General features: G+C 34.7%; 2 protein-coding genes across 20 annotated transcripts in view; one reads left to right on the top strand and one right to left on the bottom strand.

Annotated features, from left to right (window-relative positions):
• The first annotated feature begins 36 nt into the window (after positions 1 to 36).
• The window catches only part of Foxp2 (forkhead box P2), a 588,702-nt gene continuing 563,900 nt past the window's right edge, over positions 37 to 24,838 (top strand). For 10 of the 19 annotated variants that reach the window (XM_087204643.1, XM_087204642.1, XM_087204639.1 and 7 more), the window contains exon 1: positions 37 to 172. The gene's annotated coding sequence lies outside the window, so the exon portion shown is untranslated. Of the gene's footprint in view, positions 173 to 426; positions 1,337 to 1,793; positions 22,635 to 24,838 lie in introns of those variants that run through there. The other 9 variants (XM_087204627.1, XM_087204630.1, XM_087204621.1 and 6 more) reach the window with 5 other exon arrangements.
• On the bottom strand, positions 63 to 1,757 carry LOC147829643 (uncharacterized). The gene is made up of 2 exons (XM_087204649.1): positions 1,650 to 1,757; positions 63 to 432 (listed from the first exon to the last, which is right to left on the bottom strand). Exons 1-2 carry the CDS (start codon positions 1,652 to 1,654, stop codon positions 63 to 65), a joined length of 375 nt encoding a protein of 124 aa, XP_087060775.1. The 5' UTR covers positions 1,655 to 1,757.

Genomic DNA, 24,838 nt, shown 5'->3' with positions numbered 1-24,838 from the left:
CCGAAGCCCGCCCGGCGGCGAGCGAGTGCCCCAGTTATTTATGTGGCGGCCGCATCCGCCGGCTACGGCTTCCTCTGCCGTGACTCGCTCGTGGGTGTGTTATCTGGGGGCTTCTGCCTGGGCGCCACGGGTGCCACCTCCTGGGACGCTGCCCACCGCGTCTTTGGTCGCGGTAAGTTTCTCCGCTGTCGCTCTGGCGCGCTGCACCTCCGCACCCCACCCTGTCGGGGCCACGTCCACGCCCAGCCGGGCAGCGACTTTGCTCGGCGCTCCTCCTGCCGCGGCGGCAAAGTTTCTCCCCGGCGCCAGCGCTGCGCTGCAGGGCGAGCGTGACATGTGTCAGATTTCGGCAGGGCGTCGGGGCCGCGTCCGGACCCCACGGCGCCACTTGTTGTTCTGTCGCGTTTTGCTTCGTGATAAACTAAGGGGAACCTGAAAGAAGGGAGATTCGCTGTTGGCTTAGGATTTTTAGTTTTGAATATGCAAAATGTTGCCCGGTCCGGAGTCACTGAGGCTGGAGGGAAAAATGTGTGTCTGAATACCAGATGTGTTGTTTAAGCTTTTATTTATTGTTTGTTGTTTTTTTTTCTTTCTCCCTCCCCCTTCCCCCAAGAGGAGAAACAACAGTAAAAACATCTGGCGGTTGGAAGTGCACACTTTATTGATCCAACTGCTGACCTTTATTTACTGAATTGAGCGAGTGCACGCCTCTTCTCTAAGTTGGGCACTTCGGCGTTCAGTTCACGAGAACTTCTCTGGGAACAAGAGAGGCCTAAAAGGAGCACTCCGGCTTCTCCACTCTCAAAGCTCCAGGCCCCTAGTGACGCTCTGGGATAGCCATGCATATCAATTGGTGTCCCTGATTGCTCTCTCCCCTGGCCACGCGCGAGCACCACCCGCTTCCCCTGGGATCTGTCCTGGTTTTACTTTTATTCCGCTACGCAAAGGGCTTCTCTGCGGGTGGGTTTAGCTTGAAACCGAGCCTCGCTGTTCTTCAAGGAGAGCATGTGGGAAGGGCACGAACACCTTTGGGGAAAGGGAGGGCTTCTACCTTGACTTTTACCTGTGAGACCCCAGAGGCCGGGGCGGCGGACCAGGCGGCAGGTCCGACGCCCCTTGGCGCTCGCAGCAGGGCACGTGCGCTGAGGCTCAGGTCGAGCCAGTGGGTGGCCGCGCGCGCAGCCCGCGCGTCTTCTGCGTGCCTGCGCCCGCCCAGGAGGTAGACACGCGGTGACACCTCGACCTCGCTGTGGGCGCACGCTTGGTGTGGGTGTTCAGGCCTCTCTCGTGAGGACACGGAGGAAAAGTTGCCCTCCCCGCTTCTGAGATCTCTTAGGTAAGTCTCTCAAGGTACTTGGTTCACCGGATGACACTTTCATTACAAGGAACCGGAAGGGAAGGGTGCGTTCCAGTCTGGGGAATTTGAAAGGAACCTGTTCGACTTTCGCTTAAGGTTGAATCAAAAGAAGCCCAACTGGCCACTCTTTGTGGGGGGCTACTCGGAATCTGGCATCCCTAAGGAGTTAGCCCCATCTGTGTATTTATTTATTCAGCTTTTAAACCAATAGATTCAAACCCCTTAAAGGACAGCTGTTATTTGTAAGGCTCATATCCTCCCCCCCCAAACACACGCACACGTTGTCTCTCACCACATGTTGAAATCCAGTCAGTTTCATGATCTTCCTGGAGTACTTGATATTCTTCGAGTACTGGTGGCTTCCAGGCAGACAGGTTTTGGTGACAGAAGGTGTCTAAAGTGGCCTGCGTGCGTTCTCAGGAGGGAGGGAGGGAGGGAGGGGGAGGGACGAAGACTGTGAAAGACCTGTGGGAGTGTGTGAGGTGTGTACACTTGTAGCCATCGTGGATTACAAAGTCTGTAAGGAGCCACCTCCCAACTTGCCTACAGTGTACGTGGAAGAAGTAGCAGGTAAACCCAGGGGAAGAGTAACACCTGGTGTCAAGTAGCTAAAGTGGCCGCTTTCCAACTGGAAGTATTTGGAGAGATTAACTTGTAGAAAACAAGTTTGCCAGAAGGTGCATCTTTTCATAGTCTTCTAACTCAAATAGTTTAGAGAGGCAACGGTGGAGAGAAGAGGGGGTGTATTTAATAGCAACTGTTTGTGTTAGAGGTCAAAACTGACGTGAAGATGACCTTTCAGATATTTTCATCTTAAAGTTTGCGTTGTGGCATGCCTAGGGAAATGTTTTATGTTGTCAAGGGGCCTGTTTATCTTCTCTGTCACTGTGAGTTATGGGTAAGTATATTCTCAGTGTACTGGAATTTTTAAACGCAGTGTTTGTTTAATGCTGTTAAACAAAATTTACAAGTTTGATTTATTTGTATCTACATTGATAGAGTGAAAATAAAGTTATACACACTGTGATCATCAGGGTCATAAAATTTCATATCTGGATTAGAGCTTTTTAAAGTCCTTTTTCTCCCTCCTTCCTTTCTTGCTTCCCTCTGTCCATTACTTAATCTGACCCATGTTCGCTAGTAGTTCAGTTCAGTACTTATGAAAACCACAGTTTTATTGTTATCTAAAATTAAGCAAAAGACATTTTTAATGTTAATTAAATTACACTTTCAAAGAAGACACTGGAAACCTGATGATACTTCCCTTCAGGTAAGTGGGAGAAAAGGACACAACTTTAAAAGATCATCATAAATTTCACTTTTAAGCAGGAAAAATATTTTTTCTTTTAACATTCAATTTAAATGAAATAACAAATACTTGGCTTTTACACATAGATGATTAAAATGTTGCCATTATATTTCAGTGTATATTGCAATAAATAAAGGAGAAATTACACATCTAAAATTGTGAACTGTGTACAGTTGTTTTTCAGAATGGCCTGACATGTTTTGGAACATTATCTTAATAGAATTCACATTCTGGAGTAGAATGGTAGCATTAATTACATTATGATATGAATACATGTATGAATTGATGTGTAGGCATACTGTCACTGGAGTTGTCTGTTTTTGCTCTGATAGTGCACTAGTTTTGCTTGAAAAATAAACCTTTGTAATTTTCTAGGATCTGCACATCTGTAGGAAATAGTCAAATGTGGCACACCATAAGAGTAGGAAACAGTTGAACGTTATTTATAGGTATAGATAGTCTATAATGAGAAATCATATTCATTTTGTAAAAGCAAGATTTCAAAAAACACATACCCCTATTTGAATAGCAACTAGAATTATGCTTTATGAAAAGCATATTTAAAAATGTGAAAATACCTACCTGGTTTGATTGAAATGCACACAACAGTTCAACAAACATAGTCATCAAAATTTACTATTTTTATTTCACAAAACAATATGAGACATGAAGAACTTAGTTTCTTGAAAGGGCTATCTTTTGTGATTTTTTAAAAGGATTTAGAGCCAGCTCTGCCTCCACAATCCTGTTAATTTCTGTGTTGCCAGTCTTGTGTTAAATCAGATATTAGTTATAATACTGAGAGAAAACTGAGCGATGGACATGGTCATGCATTTCTTTCTGTTTCTCTAAATTAAATCAGAAAGAGCTCACTGACTTGTAAGAAGAGAATGTGATTCAGGACACAGGCCACTAAGAAGTTTTCTTGACATGATTGTTCCTAGACAAAATTACAAATTCTAGTTAAATTCACAAATAATATCAGTCCCATAACAATTACTGTGCACACATTTTTGGCCCAAACCACTTTTTGATTAACTTTATGATAAATAGTAGCTTTCTTACCCTTAACTCAATGGACCCAAAATGTTTTAAGAGTTCCCAAATGCATACTGCCCTTTGATGTAAGAAATCCTGTTTTTTGATGAGGCCTAGTGAGATCTTAATATTTATGAAAACAATCTTAGTTTTTAGCCCTTAATACATATACTGTTCCAAAAAACTTGAACAAATACAACCCAGAATGATTACTGTATATATTCTTTTCTTTTTTTTTTTTTTTTTTTTTTGGTACCGGGGATCGACCTCTATAATGGGAATTCAGTGCTTGAAACTTAAAAAAAAACATATTCCAGGGTTCGTGTCTGTAGACGGTTTAATACCTAATTTGAATTTTACATGGTGTCAGTTTTCTTCCTTTTTCAAATCAAATAAACATTTCCTGAGATACATCTATTTATTTTGTGATATACTTGGACTAAAGCTATATCACTCCCATAGTCTTTAACAATTGAAATAAAGTTCTGTTTTTTATTTCTTTTTGTGAGACTTAGAAGGTTACTTTCATTATTAGTTTACTGTTTTGTTCCATATTTTTATCTTCTTCATTTGTTTTTTAGAACTTTCAAGAAGGCCCTATTAACTACTTTTTGTTTTGTTTCCTCTTACATTTTAAGCATAGCTAGGAGGGTTGTCTGAAAAGACAACTTTTAAAAATTAGCCTAATATTGGTTCTATGAAAATTCATTCTTTTTTTAATTATATAAATGCTTGTGTTGTAGGAGTTCTCTCCTGTAGAATATTCTTTCCTTGTAGATAATCTTACTTGATGCAGTAAGTGGGTACTTACACTTGCATATTTACTTATCCTGTTACTACCTTGCTCTGTGCTGCATTTATCCATCCCTGTCCCTAATTTTCTAGACAAACCAAGTAAACAAAAAAGTAACTAGCCTTGTGAAATGTAGAGAAATATAGGAGTATGAGATTGTTAGAAACTGAGGTGCTGGAGAAAGGGCTTTAAAGAAGATTTAGATTTGTTAGGTTGCAACATTAGTAATATTAAAACAGAAGAGTAAACTGTGTATGATTTGATGTATTTTCAGGAGTAGCATTCATAGCAGGTATTTTTCCTTATAAAGAGTTGTTTGGGTAATTTACTGTTTCTTCAAATATAGTATTATTAAGTTTTGGCCTCTTTAATTTTAGGAATGTAATTTCAAATTTACAATTGGAATGATTAGAAATTTTTGTTTAGTCATACAGATATTTACAGCTCAGCTAACTTAACATCCTTTTAAATGATGGATTCTGGCATCACCTCTATTTTATTGTGAAAACAGTGTTCTATTGTAGTGACTTATGGGATATGACTCACTTTTACTTTTTCATTTTGCAATTGTGAATTTTGTTTATTCTCTAAGTAGACTTGTATTTGTTTATTTTTTCAGCTTGCATATCATTTGAACTCTAAAATTATTTCAGGTTATTTATGTATATTCACAATTTTACTTAAAATACATCTGCCTAAATCACTGATAAGCTCCCTGGTTAAATGGTTTTGAATTTTTGGATATGTGGAATATGCATTCTTGGACTACTATTTTGAACTACTGAACTACTATTTGACTTCAGCTTTCAAATCAGCTGTATTCTCTCTTCCAATTGTCCACCAAGAATATCTAGAGCACACCTTCCTTTCACATCGATGACTATGTCATACAGAACTGATGTCTTCATTCCCTTCTGCTATGGAAAGCACGAGTGAATAAAACTTAGTGTTGAAGAAGCACATTGCTGTGAGCAGATGAATCCCCAGGGGTTTGAAAGCTCTCAGAATTTTTAGTTTATTAATGTTCCTCAATTTCCTTCAATTTCAGACTTGGAAGATTTAAACTATATCTTGTGGAAGACAATGTTGTTTTAAATTTTATTGAAGGTTTTAATAGTTCCTTTTAAAGATTTTTCTAATGTAAATCTAAAAATCTATGCCATCAGAATGCCCTAAGTTTTTTTTAAAATAGGTTATGAAAATTAACTTTCAGTTTCTCAAACTAAAGATGTTACTACAAAGTATTTAAAGACTTTTTGGTATTCATTTAATTTTCTTCTCAATTTTTTTGATTAGTACCTATAGTAATGCCTCTGTTCCTTCTGGGAAGTTGGTACATGCTCATAACACATCTTCATTCCTTTTTGCATCCCCTTTCCCTTTCTACCCCATCTTGTGGTTCTCAACTATAATGTTTATTTTATGTCATTTTCTGTGAAAATTTTCTGTATTATTTTAATTATTTATCATTTTGTACACATATACAACAGTAGCCACCATTCTGCAACTTTTTCTAATCCTAAGAATATATAAACTTTCTTAAAGTGTATTTTAGGAGGATGGAAAAAAAAATCAATGGTAGACATATTTGGAAAAAAGCATAAAAGTTCTCACTGACAGTGAGGAAAAACTCAGAGTACACTAATCCAAATATCTTAACATCTTAGCATATGTAGTCTGTCATAAAATCATCTCATTAAAAAAAAGATTCCCAGCATCTTTAAGAACTGTTCCACACTATTGCTTCACCCACATTTTTGGCCCAGATTTTGGTTTTATCTATATCTGCATGCTTAGGTAATTCTTCACTTCCTTTTTGTCTTCATATTTTTCCCCTTTTGGAAACTGACTTTAGTTTAGTTAAATGGTAGAATGTTTTTATGTCTAGTTTGTAAAACTGCTACTGGAGATCTGGTTATGTACACCATTGTCTCCTACCTAAACTACTGCATACCTCATCAGTTGGCCTCTGTACTTTCCCTTTTGTGTACCTCAGTTTATTACCTATAGAGTAGGGTGATCTTTTAAACTTATGTCTGCTTGGCTTAATACTATAGAAACCTTCCAACATCTTTTCATGCCCTTCAGAATAAAAGACAAAGATCTTACATAAGGTCTTGTTACTTTTCCTCTTAGTCTACTCTAGACACCTGGGCCTTGATATTCCTCAACACAAGATGAACTGATTTCTGACTCAAAATTTTTCTTTCTGTTCTCTATCTGAAATCCTTCATACTCAGATATCTTTGCTAACTTTAAGTCTCTGCTCCAGTGTAGTCCTATTAGAGAAGACTTTTCTCTGGCTGTCGATAAAATATGAAATTCTCACCGATCACATTCTATTACATAAAGCATAATTTTTTTCTATAGTATTAAAATCTGCTGACATTTCATAAAGTTGTTTGTCATCTAGTCTCCCAATAAGAATGTATATTACATGGAGCCAGGAAGTTTTTGCTCTTTGCTCTAACTTAGTGCTTAAAAGTGTATCTGGCACTTGGTAAGAACCCATAAAAGTTGAATGAAGGAATGAATGGCTCACTGGAGGCTTAAGACATTATTTCCATCTGTATCATTGCATGGCTTATTTTTCATGTAATTGAAATTACTTTTTTACCTTACTTTTTCATCCTGCACCCATTTGATACCATGTCATATTTGGAAGGTGTTCACCATTTTATTGGCAATCATGGCTCTGGTTTCAGGTGAGTTTATGTGAAGCTCAATTTTCAATATTCCTTTTTTATCCTTGATCTGAGAAATAGTACTACGTTTAGCTTCAAAGTTGTGAGTGAATGTCAGAGTTATAAGTGGGTGTTTATAGATTTGGACAGCAAGTTCTTAATTGTTGAGTGCTTCAATATAATAATGCTTGCACAAGTTAAATTTATATATTTAATCATCTAACTCATTATTATATCTTAAATCATATGAGTATTGTATGTAAATGCTTCTCATAGCTATAATATGAGCACAACATAGGCAAACCAGGTACATCTGGTACCAGACCCTTCTCTTTGAGAAAAGGAAATGGGACAAATCAAAGTCTCTTCTGGGATTTGTAGGCGCGTTTTACTTCTTTGTGTTGGAAAATACATTATCAGTTTACAAATTCTACTTTCTTTTTCTTTCAGTACATATCATTAAATAGAAATGAAGGCTAATGACTTAATTAAAAGTCATCTCACTCAGTTTAAAATCCTACTCTAGCTTTCTCAGATTGCTTATGGAGAATAAGGCAGAAATTAGTGATACAGCTCTGCATACAGTGCTACACAAAAACAGATATTCTCTTACAATCATAATGCCCCAAGGATCTCCCATGAGTCTGTAATGTTTTCTATTGATAATAAAAGAGGAACAGGTCTCTCTTCTTAGCCTACTTTTGTCTCATTTTTCTCTTTCCTTCTTTCCTCCATCAGACTGAAAATTAATTCTGTTATTTTATCACCTGTGGTATGTGGCTCCCCCCCAAAATCTCTGAAGTCAGTGTACTTTCTCCTTGTTTCAAGTAGGAAATTTTTTATTAAAGGAATTTTCTGATAATAATAGTGCATATTAAAGTGAGAATGACAATGAATAGCTTTGAAAATAATTTAGTTACTGTCCCAGATATTAAAAACAACCAACCAGCTTAGTTTCCTCTCCAAAATCTTAGGTTTAGTGCCCAGATACCTAATCTGTCTCTAACTGTTGTGTGCTCTTAAATTAGTCATTTTTCCAAAGTTAAATTGATAATGGTTTAGCTTTTCAATTACTTCAAACTATAACATGGAATCAAGTTTAAATCTGTAAAATGTGCTCTCCTTACTACCACATAAATGTACACATAAAAATAAAAGAGGAAAATATACTTCCTAAAATAAAAACAGTTAATGAAAAGAAAAATTATAATAGCTTTGCTGCTGAAGCTCAGAGGGCTCAGTAAAATGTAAGAATTTTTTTCCAGTTCTCTTTTCCTATGAGGTATCCTAAGAATATTCCTTCCTAGGCAGGAGTTGGGGGCTCCCCTTATTTAGCCCAAATAGTGAAATGGGGAGAGGTGAAGCTAGAATGCTTGTGGAGTTGAGCACATTAGGATAAGAAAACATAAACAACCACCTGACATTCTCTTCTCTGAAGCCTATATTACCACCTTCCGTAGATATTAATTTACGCAGATTTCCCTCAACCCTATGCTAATTCATGCATTTAGCTGTTAGTGGCACCATCCAGATGCAGTGTGTAGTTAAATAAGCTGTGTGATTAACATTTTTCTTTTTAAAATTATAAATCCTCCTTTTAATGGGCTTTGTACACAAATGTACATATTTATATCCCTGTATTATTCACTTTCCAGTTTCGTGGACAAAATACCTGAGGTCTATAATTTAAAACAGGAGAGGTTTATTTTGGCTCACAGTTTTATAAGGTTTGGTCCACTATAAGTTCGTTCCAAGGCAGAAACAGAATGTTTGAAGAGAACGGAGGAGGAAAACTCTCAACTCATGACAACCAGGAAGGAGAAAGAGTGCAAGGAGGAGCAGGGACTAGAGTGCATTCTTTTAAGTCACACTCTCTGTAAGCTTAGTCTTCTGAACAGTTATGATACTATCAGTATTGGATTAATCCATTGCTGAATGTAGTATTTCTGTGATCCAGTCACCTTCCAAAAAGCTCCGTCTTTGACCACATGAGACTTTTGGCCAACATTTTAGATCTAAACCATAACAGACCCACATAAACTGTTGGCCACCAAATGATCCAGTCAGTGGATTATGCTATGTTAAAGGAAATACAGCCCCTGCTATAGGAGTACTGTGTATCTTACCTGTGCCTTCACATAAAGAGAAAAGAGCAGGGGTTTTATGCAGTGCACTATATAAGATTTGTCCCAAATATTTTCAGACATTGTCCTTTTTCCCTTGGAGACTGTCAAAAAGGTTTTGAACCTCATCAAGGTTATTCCTTCATTGCATTGCTGCCCCAGCTCCTGATCATACGATGAATATGCTCATACCAAGTGTCCATACACCATCAAGAGTGCACTCTCTCATTCTGGGTGCTTTTCTTGTCATACTGAGCCCACTGTGCAGATTCAGACAACCAAGGAGGGGAACAACGAAGAGGTTTTGTCTCTCAGAAGGTAGGGGATAACACCTTGGTAGTTTTTAGCAGGGACACGAGCTTGCAAATATTTGTATTTCAATACATTTTACTTTGTTACAGAGAATGTACATGCCTGTGACTAAAAGTCTGCGTCTGACTGTGAGTTACCCCAAATAATATAAGGTTGAAACTCAGTTTTTTCAGTTAGTTTATTATATTGCTTTACTTCCAAAAGAGTATGTTTTTAGTTGCCCTCTTACCATTTCTACCTCACTGGTAATTTTTAATAGTCAAGCTATTCCAAGTCCTACATGTCTATTGCTCAGTCTTCTACAAACAGAAAAAAGACAATGTAAAAATTTGTTATTTCTAATTGGTATGAGATTTTACATATCTGCTCTCTTTGATATCCCTCCAAATGTGTCCTGAAAACATATCATTAGCTGAAACATTGCCAAATTCTGAAATATGATTAAGAACATGCTCATTCATACTGTATTAAAAGAATATCGTTATTACAAGTTTTTCTTTCAGAAACAACTTGTTTTTCTATGAGCAAATTTTAAGTACAAACATGCAGTATTAACATGATAACAAAATATAGAATACATGAATAATAAAAATGTTAGTTTATTTTCTTATTACTAGAATTACATTTCTTATAGGATGTATTTTAAAAATAGAATGTGAATGAAACATTTATTTTTACATGTTGACTATTCGTGAAACAGTGAAATAATATTGGTTAATTACCAAAAAGCAAGTTGTTTATATATTTCACATTTCATTTTAGGGTAAAACATTGGTCACTTTATTGTAGAAATAATTCTGATAATAGACTCTCAAAATGTTTACTTTTAGCATGGTTGATTAGTAACATAAACCACTTTTTAATTACTCATATTTATAAAATTGTTTCAATTTCTTCCATTTGTTCCATTTTTAATCAGAGATTATTTTTGTAAAATTCACTACATTTTAGTGCATATTCTTTATATTTTGACAAGCATACAGCTGTGTAATGGCCACCACAATTAAAATACAGAAGAGTTTCATCATTTCCAGAATTCTGCTGTGTGTCATTGCATAGACCTTCTTCCTATCTTCGAATCCCTCACCTGGGATTGCTGTCTGTTTTCTGCCTCTGCAGTTTTCTCTTTTGAAGTCTGTTACATAAATAGAATCATATGCTATGTAGGCTTTGGAGCTAGGAGTTTTCAGTTAGCATAATATATGTGAGTTTCATCCTTATTGTTTTATCATTTTTACCTTTGTAAGAATGTAGTTGCTTCTTCTTATCATAATTTCTTAGTTTAGAATTCTCTCAGCTTTCATTCAAATATATTTTAAGATAGTATGCAATTTTATTTAGGTTTGTAAATAGTTCCTTGGCTTATAAACAAAATAAGCAGTGTTTAATCAATAATTTCTAAGAAGTAGGGGTTTCACCATAATTCTTTACTCCCCATTCCCACCTCTGTCACTCCCCTTTTCCCATCTATTTTTTTTTCCACAGGTGTTTACTATCCATACTTTTGTAATCTCTGTCATCTTGATGATTGATGGAAAGATGTAAAACCTACTCAGGTAGCTAGCTCTTATAAAAGAAAGAAAGAAGCACATTATTAATTGTGTACTAATTATTCATTTATTTGTTCTTCAATCACTGGATATCCACCAGTTTCTGTAAATGGCAAAATAAGAATCCAATAATTCTGAAGTTGAAAGGAAACTTTGAGATTATAAAATTAATTTTTAATTTCCTTCCCAAGCCAGATGGGAGGTGGAGTTTGGGGTTGTTATCTGAGAGAATCTGTCAAATTGCCTGTGGTCTTAAGTATATACAAAGAGATAAATAAAAAAGTCAGATGGGCTGTTAACAAATTGTCAGTTTGGATGGGCTAAGTTGAATTCAAACGGAAACCATGGAGATAAGATAAAAATGAAAATACATGAGAAGCCTGGAGAAATTACCTGTGTTTGCTTTTGTATGGACAAATAGTTTAAAGACATCTGAATGTGAAGGAATTCTGGCTGGTAGTCTTGGCTAGTGACTTTCCATAATTTCCACAAATGAAAAACTTATTATCATAAAATTCAACATTTGAAAAAGATTTAATTGCTAGAAAGTTCCTTCTTACTTTGAATTGGAATCAGTCAGCTGTTAGTTTTAGCACTGTATCTTCCAGGTATACAATAGGTTACTATTCCCAGCAATTCTTTTCTTTTGTAGTCTAAAGAAGTCAAGTTTCTCAGTTGTATTTTATGTACTAACAACAACCCATAGTTTCAAAAACATTTATATTTGTTGAAGTTTCCCTTTGAAATGTTTATTCAGAGTTGAGCACTCCACCGTAAATGCAGCCTGCCTGATAGCAAAGTAATTTTTTGGATATGTTACGTAGTAAGTAGAACTAGAATTCATTTTATATAAATTTTAATTAATATATAATCTGAGTTTATTTTTAAAATAAGGCTTATAAGGGCCGGGGATTTAGCTCAGTGGTTTTGCTGCCTGCTGTGCAAGCGCAAGGATCCGAGTTTGATCCCCAGTACCAAAAAAAAAAAAAAGGCTTATACGTTGGTTAAAATTGTGCTTTCTAAGTTCAGTTATTCAACGTGAATATTTTTAAGAAATTCTGATTCTTCTATTTTAGCAATTGTGTTACCTATAATTTCTATTAATAAATTTATATACTATTTAATCATTTTTGAAAATAGTGAGCAGAACATGGATGAGAGTAAAACTACTTTTTCCGTTACTAGTGAAGGTAGACTCCTTTACATGTAGGTCCTTTGGATGTGATTGTTTAGCTGGCAATATAAATTTGAAATTAATTATAATTACATTAAAATAATACTTAACATTTATCAAACAGTTGACGTAATTCGATATTTTTATAAACACTCCATATTATTCTAAGTACTTTATAAGGAGGTTATTATCTCCATTTTTCAAATGATAAAGCTGAGTCACAGTATGTTAAGAACTGTGAAAGGTGTGAGATTTTACAGGACTTGCAAGTTAACAATTTATCTGGCCACCATTTTGTTGATGCTTCTGGAAGGCACAAGACTCTTGGGTCAGGAGCAAGGACTTGTTTTACCCACTGTACGACAAAGTACTTGAGCTTCATCTCTGCTTTGGCTCTCTTGTCCACCATGTCCCACTGGGAGTCTACAAAGTGCCTCCTGCTCATATTGCACTTTCAGAGAGTCCTATCACAAATGAGGAAACTCAAGTTTAGGAACCCTATTCTTTTATAATGGACTGTAAGCAAATGTGTATTTTGTTCCAGAGAACACTCTATGTACAAAGGCTTTCTATTCAAACATCCATGAAAAATAAAGAACGAATTCTGCCAATGACTGCTTTCAAAACATACAGAAAAGAGAGACACATGGAAATTTGTTACTCATCCCAGATATTAAGAAATTTTCTAAAATTAAGCAAATAGTAAGTGAAGTGACTGCAGGCTGGCCATGAGATACTCACTCTGTACTTTGCTTAAATCATTAGTTCACACACTGTGCACATGAAACATTTCTCTGATTCAGTTGTTTAGTAACAATGATAAGAAAGGAAACAAGGTTTGGTTGACATGGATTATTTTTTAAAAGTCCATGGCAATTTTTTAAAATAAACCATCTGTTTAATAACCTGTTCTAGAGTTTTATTAAGGAAGTGTGTCAAACTTACAAACATTGTATTGTACAATGTTTTTAACTTTTAAAAAAGAACATTTGTCTCCTTTACATATTGAGTTTTTTCTCATGTTTATAACTCTTCGGAGGTTATTGCCTATGTTCCCATTGTAACAATTAAAGATCGTTTTTTAAGTACCCTAAAACTGTAATTATTGGTCTTGTACAGCTGGACTTATTTAAAGGGACTTGTCTTCTTATTCTCGAGTGTTGATGTTTTAATTATTCATATCTAATATTTCATTTCAGTTTCAACATTTTCTCTTTTTGGAGGAAAAGATTAAAACACCAGTGATTCAATAGGTTCTTCTTTCTCCCAGTTATCTTATAATAATATACAATTATCACCAACTTGTAGGCTCTTCTCATCCTTAATATTGTTCCCACATCTAAATTAGATTTTGAAGTATCCATAGAATTTTTTGTTTACTTCAGAACATTTTGAGCATTTATTTAAATTTTGACCCATGTTGTGATACTATTCTAGATATATCTATCACTATGTAACTGTTGTGTGTCCTTTGAATATTTTCTCATTTTTTCTTTGTGTTCATTATTAGAGTTAGAGCATCATAACTTCATTTTAATAATTGTAATATGCTATATCTCAAACCATTTTTTTGAGTTCAAAGCCAGGTTATTATCTGTGGCAGGGTTTGGTGAAAATTTTTGGTAAAAAACTAGTAAACATTACAGGCTCTTTAGCCTAGGTCTATGTCACCACTATTCATTAGCATTCAATACTGTTATTGTATTATAAAAGCAAATATGGGCAATACCTGAATAAGTGAGTCTGTGTTCCAGTAAGTTTTATTTTTGGTCACTTAAGTTTCAATTTTGTATATATAATTTTCATATTTCACAAAGTATTATTTTGTCTTGATTTTATACAACCATTTAAAAATGTTGAAACTATTCTTACCTCACAGACCATTCAAAATCAGGCAATGAGTCAGTTTTAACCCATGGAGTATATTTTGTCAAATATATGTATATAGTTATTTGTACAATTATATTATTTTTATTCTCCATTTCAAAAATCTATGCCACATTTTATTTATTTGTTTGGAATTGTAAACTTAAAATTGACACGGACTTCTAAGAATGCTATCCTAATTTATTTCATGAAGTAGTTATTCTTTTCCTACTGCAATTAAGTCTGAAGTAGTAGTTTTTATGAAGTCTTCAGAGAAAAGAGATTATTACTAAGTCAATATATAGTTTGTTAGATGCCCAACTTTTGCATGATTAGTATTGCAGTGTAAATCTGAATAATCAAGTACAACAACTTGCTGAGTCCTTAGAAGATTACATAGTGAACCAAGAACACTAACATTATTTTATCAGAGTTTGGGGTAAAACAAAAATGTTGAAAATGTCTCCAGAGAGGTGGAAGCGTCATGAAAACATTGTAACTCACAGAAGCAACTTTGCCGTGAGTCAAAGGTTTGGTACAGATCAGAGCTTTTTACACACTCATCACTAAGTCAGGGTGAAGGTAGACTGTAGAACTAGGTTCAAAGATATGGGTAAGGCACCTGGCTGGAATGGGATGTTTGTAAACTGATCACAGCAGGACTCTTAATCAGCTTGAATGGCTGTTTACCTACGTTTGTTTCTGTCTTTTTAGGTTAGAAGAATTTCAACTATATTTATCAAGTGTGACTCTTTTGCTAGGTGTTTTATTTTTCTTTTTAGAATTTTTATGTATTCTAATATTTCTTTATTTATATTTTTTGAGATAACAAAACCAAACTTACAGAGTCTGTCCAGGGGAATGTTTCTGTTCTTATTTTTGATGTATACTTTGTAGAATATACAGTTTTAGCTGGAGGAGTTTGGGAAAACATGAAAATACTAAGAATGAGAAATAGTGAAGTTGTTTTCCTTGATGTTCTTTCTTCCTTGCTATAGGCAAATCCACAATACTCCACTAGGTAGTGGACTATTGGATTCTGTTTTCTTCTTCTTCAGAATACATCTTTCTCTTTTTGACAGAGATCTTTATATAGCAATAGTATCTGTCACTTTGTGCTATGAAAAGGTAAGTTGCACAACATCATTTCTTTTTTCTTGGAATTTTTGTCAATTTTTTTGGTAGCCATGATCCAACATCTTAAATAAGTAATCTGTGTGATTTGACTTCCAACTAACCCATAATACCTATCCACTATTCTTCCTTCTTTGAACTCATTTTGAGTTTTCTTTGACCTAAATTACCTTATGTGGGCTCTATTCTTTATTATTTTTAATACCCGGAAGATGTATTTCTATCATCTAACATTGCAATTTCTTGTGATATATTATTTTTTTGAGTCTTGAAATTTTTGATTCATTGGCCTAAGTGGTTGACATTTTGTTGAATGAAAAAAAAATTATAATGATGTTGTTCATGGTACTTTACCAATGACATAGTTTGAATGACTTTCTGGAGAGAAGGATTTTTAAAATAAAGCATTTATGAAAAGATACAGGCTAATCATTTTTAGAGTTAAGACAACAAGATATGAAATATTTATGAGTCAGGGCTTGACTGTATGAGAAAATACAGACAAGGCTGTGGTTTCATTACATTACTTACAGTATTTGTGTGACCTAAAAAACTAAAAGTGCAAAAGATCTAATGTAGTCAGGTATGAGGGCTGCTGAGATATGCATGGCTAATGAACAATTATGGTTTTCCTCTGAGTGAAGTTCTCTCTGTCTCCCTCTCTCTCTTCTTTTTTGAGAATGTTAATAGAGAGTGAAGAAATGCCACTAGAGGTAAAAATACAGTTTGATGGCAAAGATGATTCAAATTTAAGGACAATTTAATGAAAAACTATTAATATGTACATTTTTGTAGAATTTATTTCCATAAATAAAGAGCTATACTGTATGGCTATTTCTCTCTTTTTATCACATTTTTCCACGAGAACACTTAGTCATTTTAATTAATTCTTAATTAATTTAAATTTTCATACGTGGTAGTAAAATTTTAATTTTAGTGTGCTTTTTAGATGCATTTGTTTCATTCTCCCATGCAAAATGCCTAAGTAAATTATTTCAAGCCAAAATTAGTATGGTGTTAGTTGAAAGATCAACTTTTGATAGGAAATAAAAAATTATTCAAATAAAGGGATCTAGTATATTTTACATAATAATTCATAAAGTATTATAGAAAATGCTGTTAAGGCTATATCTTGAATACAATTTAAATAAGTAAAAAATTCACTGTGATAATTTCACTTTTCATAAGAATAATTTACAAAAAATTGTTAAAATTCTGATTCTCATATCTGACCTCATTCTGGGTTTGAGTTTCTATTCCTAATCTTAAAAGAGCAGAGATGTACAGTTTCATATATAGAAAACAAATTATGTAAAGGAGGGAACACTATTAGATGTCTTTAAAATAAGACAGAGAGAAAAGGAAATAGATTGAAGAAGATAATGTGTTGAGGATGTGTTGAGGATGTTTAAAACCTGGGATATTTGCATTTGTATGTATCACCTAGTTTCTGAAGATTGTGCCTCCAATCTCGCATGGGAAATGGATCATCTTACCTTCTTTGAGGTGAAATTAGAATCTGAGGTATAGCTTCTAGGGCTTAGGGGCTTAGGGGCGGGCACTTCAGCATGGAGTTTTAATTTTATAAATAGATGATGAACAAGTCGAGAGAAAAGGAAAAAAAATGGGAAGAAGGGGAAGGAAATAGGACTGAGTACCTTGACTTTGGGGACAGATGGCAAGCTGCTTGGACTAGGTGGCAAAATTGCTGAATTCATACATCAACCTACAATTCTGTAGGCACTTGAATAGCAATATTAACATTTCATATTTGCAAAACATTTTACAACTAAGAAGGCTCTTGTATTTCTAATTGGATCTTTGAACTAACTCTGTAAGATCATTAAGGCAGATACACTGCGTACTCTGTCCAGATGTGGAAATAATAGGAATTATTTTCTTTCCAAGGTTATATGGCTAGTAAGTACCAAAACCCAAAACCCAAAGTGAGTCACTTCTCTCTCCCTAGCTAGTGCTCCTTCCTCTGTAGGTAACCACAGTGCATCTCCTGAACTGGCATCTGAATCTGAAGAATGCCTCTTAGATATTAACCACCTGGAGGGCAGAGGCAGTGTCTTTTATTTCCTCCGTAGTTCTTTGCAACTTTAGTCCAGACAGTGGCAATCCATTGGATAATGGAGATGTGTCCTTGACAACATGGAGAGAGGCCTAGCATCAGACAGATGGAGAATAAATTGTATGCTTAGCCACATCTTGGCTACATGACCTTGGGCACGTTTCTTAATTTCTTAACCTAGTCTTTTCAGGTATAAAATATAGATGAAAGCATATATATTGTAGTACCTTTTTATGAATTATAATAGTATTTGTAAAGATCTCATATAGTTGCTCACAGTAAATGCCTTCAATTCAGTTGTAACTGTGGATCTTACATGATTCTTCTTTTTCCTAATTTCCTCTAGTATCTATCATAGTGTTTTGATTTGTGTGTTGGCTCTTTTGTATGTTTTTCATCTTAAAAATTAGAGCATGAGAGTTTAGGATGAGGTGGCCTATTTTGCTAAGGGAGCAGCCTCCTGTCTGACTCTGTGAATTCTGTGTTGCTGGAAGAAATGAAAATATGCAATTTCCCAGAAGTGGATATCATTTCTTCCCCCATTTGGTGAGGCAGTTAAGTTACAAACAACTAATCCAGGAATTTTCTTTGGAGGAAAATCTGACTTTGTGCATATTCTGAGAACTCAAATGTTGTCTCTGTCTGAACCAGTATATCCTTGGAAACTTGAAACCTGAAACTTCAAAATTAAGTTTGAATTTTGTTTGTGGTATTTGCAAGTAAAGTTACAATTGTTTATTCATGAAGTTCTCTGAAGCTATTAGATGTGGCAAAACTAAATGTTGCCCTATTTTATTTTAAGATTGTCTCAGTTTTGCTGCATTTAAAAATTTATCAAAAGCCTTAGACTTTGATGTGTTTTTATATATAAAGTTTGTGGATTCATAAGCTAATGATTCCAATGAAGTCATTTTCTGGAAAATATGTTTTATAAACAGTTATAAAATACATTTCAGAATCTTCCTTTGTGGGTATCATTTTGACACTTATTAGTATTTTTCTTGCTTTCTTTTCCAGTAGAATAATTTTGACATTTAAATCTCTATCTTAGGTAATTTATTTTGCAGCAACTACTCACTGTTCTGAAGATTGCTTCTGAGGGCCTGTAAATATGGTTGGAATTTTATTCTTGGCTATGTTTTAAATTTAGCAAACTTTTTTCTAGCCCTGCTATGAAATAATTTTCTGTATTTTATAAATAAAGGTAATTAGTTGCCAGTTTCTATTGAAATTGGAATCCTTTCCGTTGTGTCTAATAGTGCAGACCATTTTATTCTGTCACGCGAACTCTTCACAGAATAATGCCATGGTCCTGTAGTACACTATTCTATATGTACTATTAACTGCCCTTCTACATGGTTTCATCAGGAAAGTTAGGTTGAGAAAGACTTTTAGGTAAAGACAGATGAAGGAAGAGCATCTTAAAGACACTTTTACATTTATGTTTTTTCCCTCCTCTTCAGTTCTGTGCCTGGGATAATGTAGTTAAAGAAGCACAATTCCCTTTTCCATTTGTCTGGAAATAATTACTTACTGAGAAGATATGTGCTTAGTGGAAGAAAGGTTTGGCAAGTAATAAATATTCTTTAGTTTGCTGGTGTTGGGAACATATGTTAGTGATCCTATAATAAAACTCACATGCCTAAAAAGTGGTTACTGTGTGTGGGTAGTAACTATTCTTATACAATAATGTGTCATGGGAAAGGCTTCATTTTGATTTGGAATAATGGATACATTCAAGCCAATATACAAGTTCTGTAATGCTTTTACTTAAGATCTACGTAGTCCAATCCTACAGATAATCTATTCATAAAATTTAGAAGGATGGGGTTCCATTGTGCTTAGTTAGAAGTCAACCTTAGTAAAATTATAAACAGTGAAGATGAGTGTTAAGTAATCTAAATGTGAATTTATCAACTAGAGAGACATAAAAATAAAACTAAAATACTTAGACCCAGTCACATAACCTGGTTAAGAATGGCAGTGTGTTTTGACCTTCATCTTTAATGTTTTCTGCATAGGATTGCCACGTTTACTTGAATAAAACTAATTCTAAGTGTGAGACAGGTTGATTTTTCAATAAATGTAATGCAGTGTAATGTTTACAATGTTTTGGTGATATAACCTCTTTTTTGTTACCTTCAAGGTTAGTTTCATTAGGATTAACTTGACCCTATAAAGTGTTGCTTGATTAAAATACAGATACGAGCTTGTAGATCAGAACCAAGCCTAGCTGTGCCACAAAGTATGTTGAAGTTCTAAATGCATACAAACCTGATTCCTTCTCCCTGATTTTAGCCTGGTTTACCCTAAAAGCAATCACTTATATTTTTAGTGTTTCAATGTTTGACTTTGTGAATAGTTTTTTATATGATAACTGTAATTTCTTTAATGTTTAAAGGACAGTTTTTGTATTTAGCCTAAAATTAACCTAAATATTGTTCTTACCACTATCAGACTTACTTATTCTTAAAGGATGTACCTTAGAATAAATGTGTTTGGGATTGAATCAAATTGGAGATTAGTGTACTTTTAAACATAAGATTTAGAACATATGTTTAATGTAACCTTTTTACACAGAATTTCATTAGCACTCTTAGCCTTCCAGCATTAATAATCAAAATATTCTTTAATTTTCTAGTTTTACATTATAATTTATCTACTGAGGTTAGATGTTAAAATTGTTTTGTCAGCAAATTACAATTTCTCAGCAGGCCAATGCTTTACAAAATTTAATTTCTGTATGCCTAAATTCCTATATTAGTTAAAATATTTCATTTAAAACTTGCTTTTCATCTGTTAAATCTAGGTTACATAAAAGAGTGAACAATGTTTAGTAATTGTCTGCCTTATTCAGAGGAGAATAAATAGGCCTGGATATTTAACATGCAAAACACTCACAAAACTGTTAATTTGGTTCAAGAGAATACCAAAACGTTTGATTTTTTTTCTTTCTTTCTTTCTGTTTTATTTTTAAGGAATAAACACTCTGTATTCCTCATCCTAATTGCAGTTGGTTCCCCAGTGGGCTGGACACCAGAGTTGTCAGGTTTTATTTTTGTCTTGTAATTTTTTTGCTTCAGTAAAAGCAGGACATCACAAAGAACATAGTGACTTTTTTGCCATATATTAATATTTGTCAAATTTGTTAATCTAATTTAAACACATTTTTGTGTTTCTAAGTCAGCGTATTATTTTTTAATTCCAGGATTATGTCTTATATTCATACAGAGGTCTTTTAACATCATGCATTCTGTTACATTTTCATAATTTTTGTTCTTATACTATAAATCAAAATAACAGTTTAGTTCTCTGGAACATGACTGCAATCATTAAATCAGTGTGTAACATCTTGAAATAAAAAAGGGAAGTTTTTGAAAGTTTATCTTTGTACAAAATAGAGACTACTTGAAGAGTTTTTTTATTTATTTTATGCTGAAGCAAGCAGATGACTCATCTAAAATACGTAACTTTTGGAAATCCAGAATTATTTGTTACTGTAGATTCTGAAATACCATATACTTTGTATATCGACTTTTAATAACTAAGTCAGTGCATTCATTCTAAATTAAGCTCTTTGCTTACATCTTATTTTTAAAAATTAAAACATTTAAGAATTGTATATATATTTTGTTAATTAGAAATATCTGTCAGAACAGTCTTAATTTTGCTTGAGTAGAAGTCTCATTTTAAGATAAAGATCTCTTTTATTTCCGTGAGAGATTTAAGAATTTAGGATTTGAGCATGTGCTGTGGCATATGGTGCATTTTCTGTCCTATTTTGTATACCAGCCCATTAAGAAGAGAAAGTGAAGTAAGTAATCTAAAAATAACTCTGCTGTTGGCCTAATTTAACAACAACAAAAAAAGTCTTCTGTGCATAAGTAAAGTTCCACATTTGTCTCCCCTGGTGGAAAATCTCTGAAGCATTTTGCCACCTATTCACAGAACAACACCTAATTTGGCATCATAATTGCAGCCAGAAGGGATGTTTTGACTTTTTATGGTAATGTATGCTAGCCCTAGTCATAGTACTAACTTTTATTCCAAAAAGACCCACCTTACCTGATGATTACAATTCAGTCATCCCTGAAGTCATATGGACACACCTTTTCCAAAAACAATTTTATTTTCACAAGAACTTACAAACTTGAATTGACCTCGGTGTTTTTTAAGAACAGCAATAGAACAAAAAGAATATACTAAAGCTGATTACAAGAGGTATAGCCATGCCTTTGAAAGTTCATTTATTACTATTTTATATATTTAGTTCACCTTTAAATTATCATACAGCACCATAAAAGTAGTAACAACTTGTAAGAAGAAATGTGTAGTTCTCTCATCTTTTCCTTTTTTGGGGTAGTGTTTGCCATTTTGTTTGTATTATTGAGTGTTTTACAGATTGCTAGCATTTTTATACTTTTGGACATATTCTTATCTTGCTCATCAGAGTATTTGGTATAGGAACCAAAAGATAGTTTTTTCTTGTAACTTTAAGACTTTGACATTTTGGACATCTTGTATGATAAGGCATTCAACATATTGTTATAACATGATCGTAGCTTAGGCATTATCAGTGATGGTGATGGCACAGAGTGCCTCAAGAGCTTGGCTGTGCCACCACAGTAGTGAAATGATGCTTTTCTTCCTGGTGGGGTAACTAGTTGGTCTTGATGCATTTAAAGGCTTTTGCACTTACACTCAATGAAATTTTTATTCCTTCCATAAGAGCTTTAAGAATTTAGTAGTGAGCATTTGCTGTGGCATATGGTGCATTTTAAGTTTTAAAATACTTTTGAATCCTGCATAAGCATTCATTCACTGATATGTTAGACTAGTATGAGCTTAGAAAACCCATAAAAATACTTCAGCTCTTCAAAACATGAGATATGGAGCAAATAGGAGAGAAACTTTTTAAAGAATTCAAATTTTAGAAGGATTTTAAGAAAATTAAGTGAGAGCCCTGGTAGGGAGATGCTGTGGTAGATTGCTTCATTAATGGGCTGCAATAAATTTTACCTTTCCTGATCCACTTTCTTGTGACCCCTCCCACAGTGACGCTGGATTGGGTATGTGACTTTGGCCAGTGGGATATAAGTGAATGTGGTGCAGTTAGAGCTTAATATCTTCTTGGAATGCTGCTTTCAACCATGTGAAGAAGCCTGGTCCTACCTCCTTAAAGAAAGACGCACAGATAAATCTCACTAGCAAGCCAAGGTGAGCTCTGTCTCCTGGTGACTGTCCTACCAGGTGAATGCAACTGCAGGAGTGAATCCATGCTACATCAGCAGAAGAACCGCACAGATAACTCACAGAAATGTGAGAAATAATAAATTGTTTGTAAGCCTCTCAGTTTTGTTTTACGCAATAGGTAAAGGGTACAGGAATTTATACACAGGAGCTTAACTTTTGTCTTCTATTATAGCAGTCACTGTGAACATTTCTGCAGTACTTACTGTCTACAAAACACTATATGGTTGCAGAAGATTTAGTAATAATTATTCATAGCTTTAATTGTGGAAAACGAGATTTCTTTTGTTTGCCTGGTAGGAGAATAAGTCTCCAAGTGAGAGGAGCATTCATAGTGATCCAAGTTTATACGGATTTGCAGTGGGAGAGGCTTAGGACTATTCACTGGCTCATCTGGACGACATCTTTAAGGGAGCAACTCATCTTAGCAGCTGAGAGATTTGGAGTTTGCAGACTGTTCCCAGGGTCACACGATGTCACGGGAAAATAGGTATTCATTAAAATAGAAGTTGGGAACTGTTCAGATAAACTGCTGTTAACTTCTCACTGCAAAATTTGTTCCAGAATCCCAGGAAGGAAGCTAGGAACTAAAGAGCTAGTACATTAAGATCAGTGTTTGTAAAACTGTATGGACATAACGATACAGATATACTTTGTGACAGAATAGAGCCAGATGGGAAAGGGGGAGACTGTTTCCCATTCCAATAAAGGTGGCTTTTGAATTAAGCTTGAATACAAAACTGAGAAGTGATTATAGAAGGGAAGTATCAGGTACTATAGTGGTGCATATAAGTGACCTAGGTAGTTAGGCTGCTACTACCAGCAAAAGTATAGGATCTTAGGAGCAAGAATGTGGTCCCTCTCATTACTAACTATTGCTTCCTTTTATTGTTAGAATGTATTCCACATGGACTGAGGGGACAAATGGTTATTTGTAGGAGAAGAAGAATGAAGTTCTAGTGGAATTTGGTGAAATATGTACCCCAAACAAAACAGCAACAAAAACACCCATTGGGAAACCTCCGAAGACTTCCCTTTGCTGGGGGGACAGTTGGAGGAGGTGGAGTACTTATGGGTCCATGCAGATTCAGCCATTGTGCCCTACCCTGATATAGCCTGTGGGGAGATGAATTACCTGTGCATATATTCAGCTCATTCTACTTGTGTTGTTTTCAGAAAGTGATGGAAAGGAAACAGTACAAAAATTCAGAGCCTTAGTTATATTGGATAATTTGGGGGTATTGATTGATCATCTGAGATCAAATCATGAATGGAGTAAAAATTATGGAGCTATGACAGTAACTTCTGGAAGACCCAGAATGAACACTTCAGAAGATAAAATTGTTTCCAGATACCTGAGTTATCTAGTGCCTTATAAAGGTGATTGATGTTGTTCAAAGAACTGATCAAATTGATGGAGTGGGAAAAAATCAGGAAATAAAAAAGGCTCTATGTGAAATCAAATGCTCACATTTCCAAGACCATGGGAAAAAATTGCCAGATTATTGAAAGGAAACAGAATTCCTGTATTTTTATTAGAAATTAGCTATACTTGGTAAAAAATTCCCATATGTTTAAAGCAGTGAGATTTAACAGCACAGTTATTTCTTTTTGGGTACATCATTTGACTAAATCTAAGAAAGTTACAAATTTTCAAGACATTTCTAAGAGGAAGACCATGAGAGAACAGTGAAGCCATGTTACATTAATGTGAATTTTCATATATGTCCTGTGTGATTCCATAAAGGATTTCAGAAAACACCCCAGTGAAGTAATGATGAGGTGGAAAAGAAAATCAAATCGAAGGAAAATGTGATTTAATATAGAAAGTCAAATTTAGGAAAAATGTCTGTCAAAATGAAAGATATAGAGAATGATAGTTAAACTTGCAGTGTGCTTTGGAGATTTCTGGCATTTAAAGTGAAATTTAATTAGTTATAGAATGTCCATTTTGAAAAAGAAAGAATAACAGTCTTTAGGAAAGAGAATGCCATTCTTTGGACTAAATTCTGTAGGAGATATCTCATTATTGGCAAATATCTCCACCTGGGAGTAGTGAGTGATGTACAAGACCATATCTTTGACCATGTTCCAGCAACAGATTTTCTGAAGTATCTTTCATGTCTATTTCTGTAGAACCCAAAGATATACCATCCAATCATAACTCTGTG

The sequence above is a fragment of the Heterocephalus glaber genome, unplaced genomic scaffold (genome assembly GCF_053883595.1).
Source record: "Heterocephalus glaber isolate CG9 unplaced genomic scaffold, H.glaber_assembly_v1.0 deba00000546, whole genome shotgun sequence".
In the NCBI taxonomy this organism is placed as follows: Eukaryota; Metazoa; Chordata; class Mammalia; order Rodentia; family Bathyergidae; genus Heterocephalus; species Heterocephalus glaber.
The sequence above is the reverse complement of the archived record's forward strand: the minus strand, read 5'-3'. Positions and strand labels throughout refer to the sequence as shown.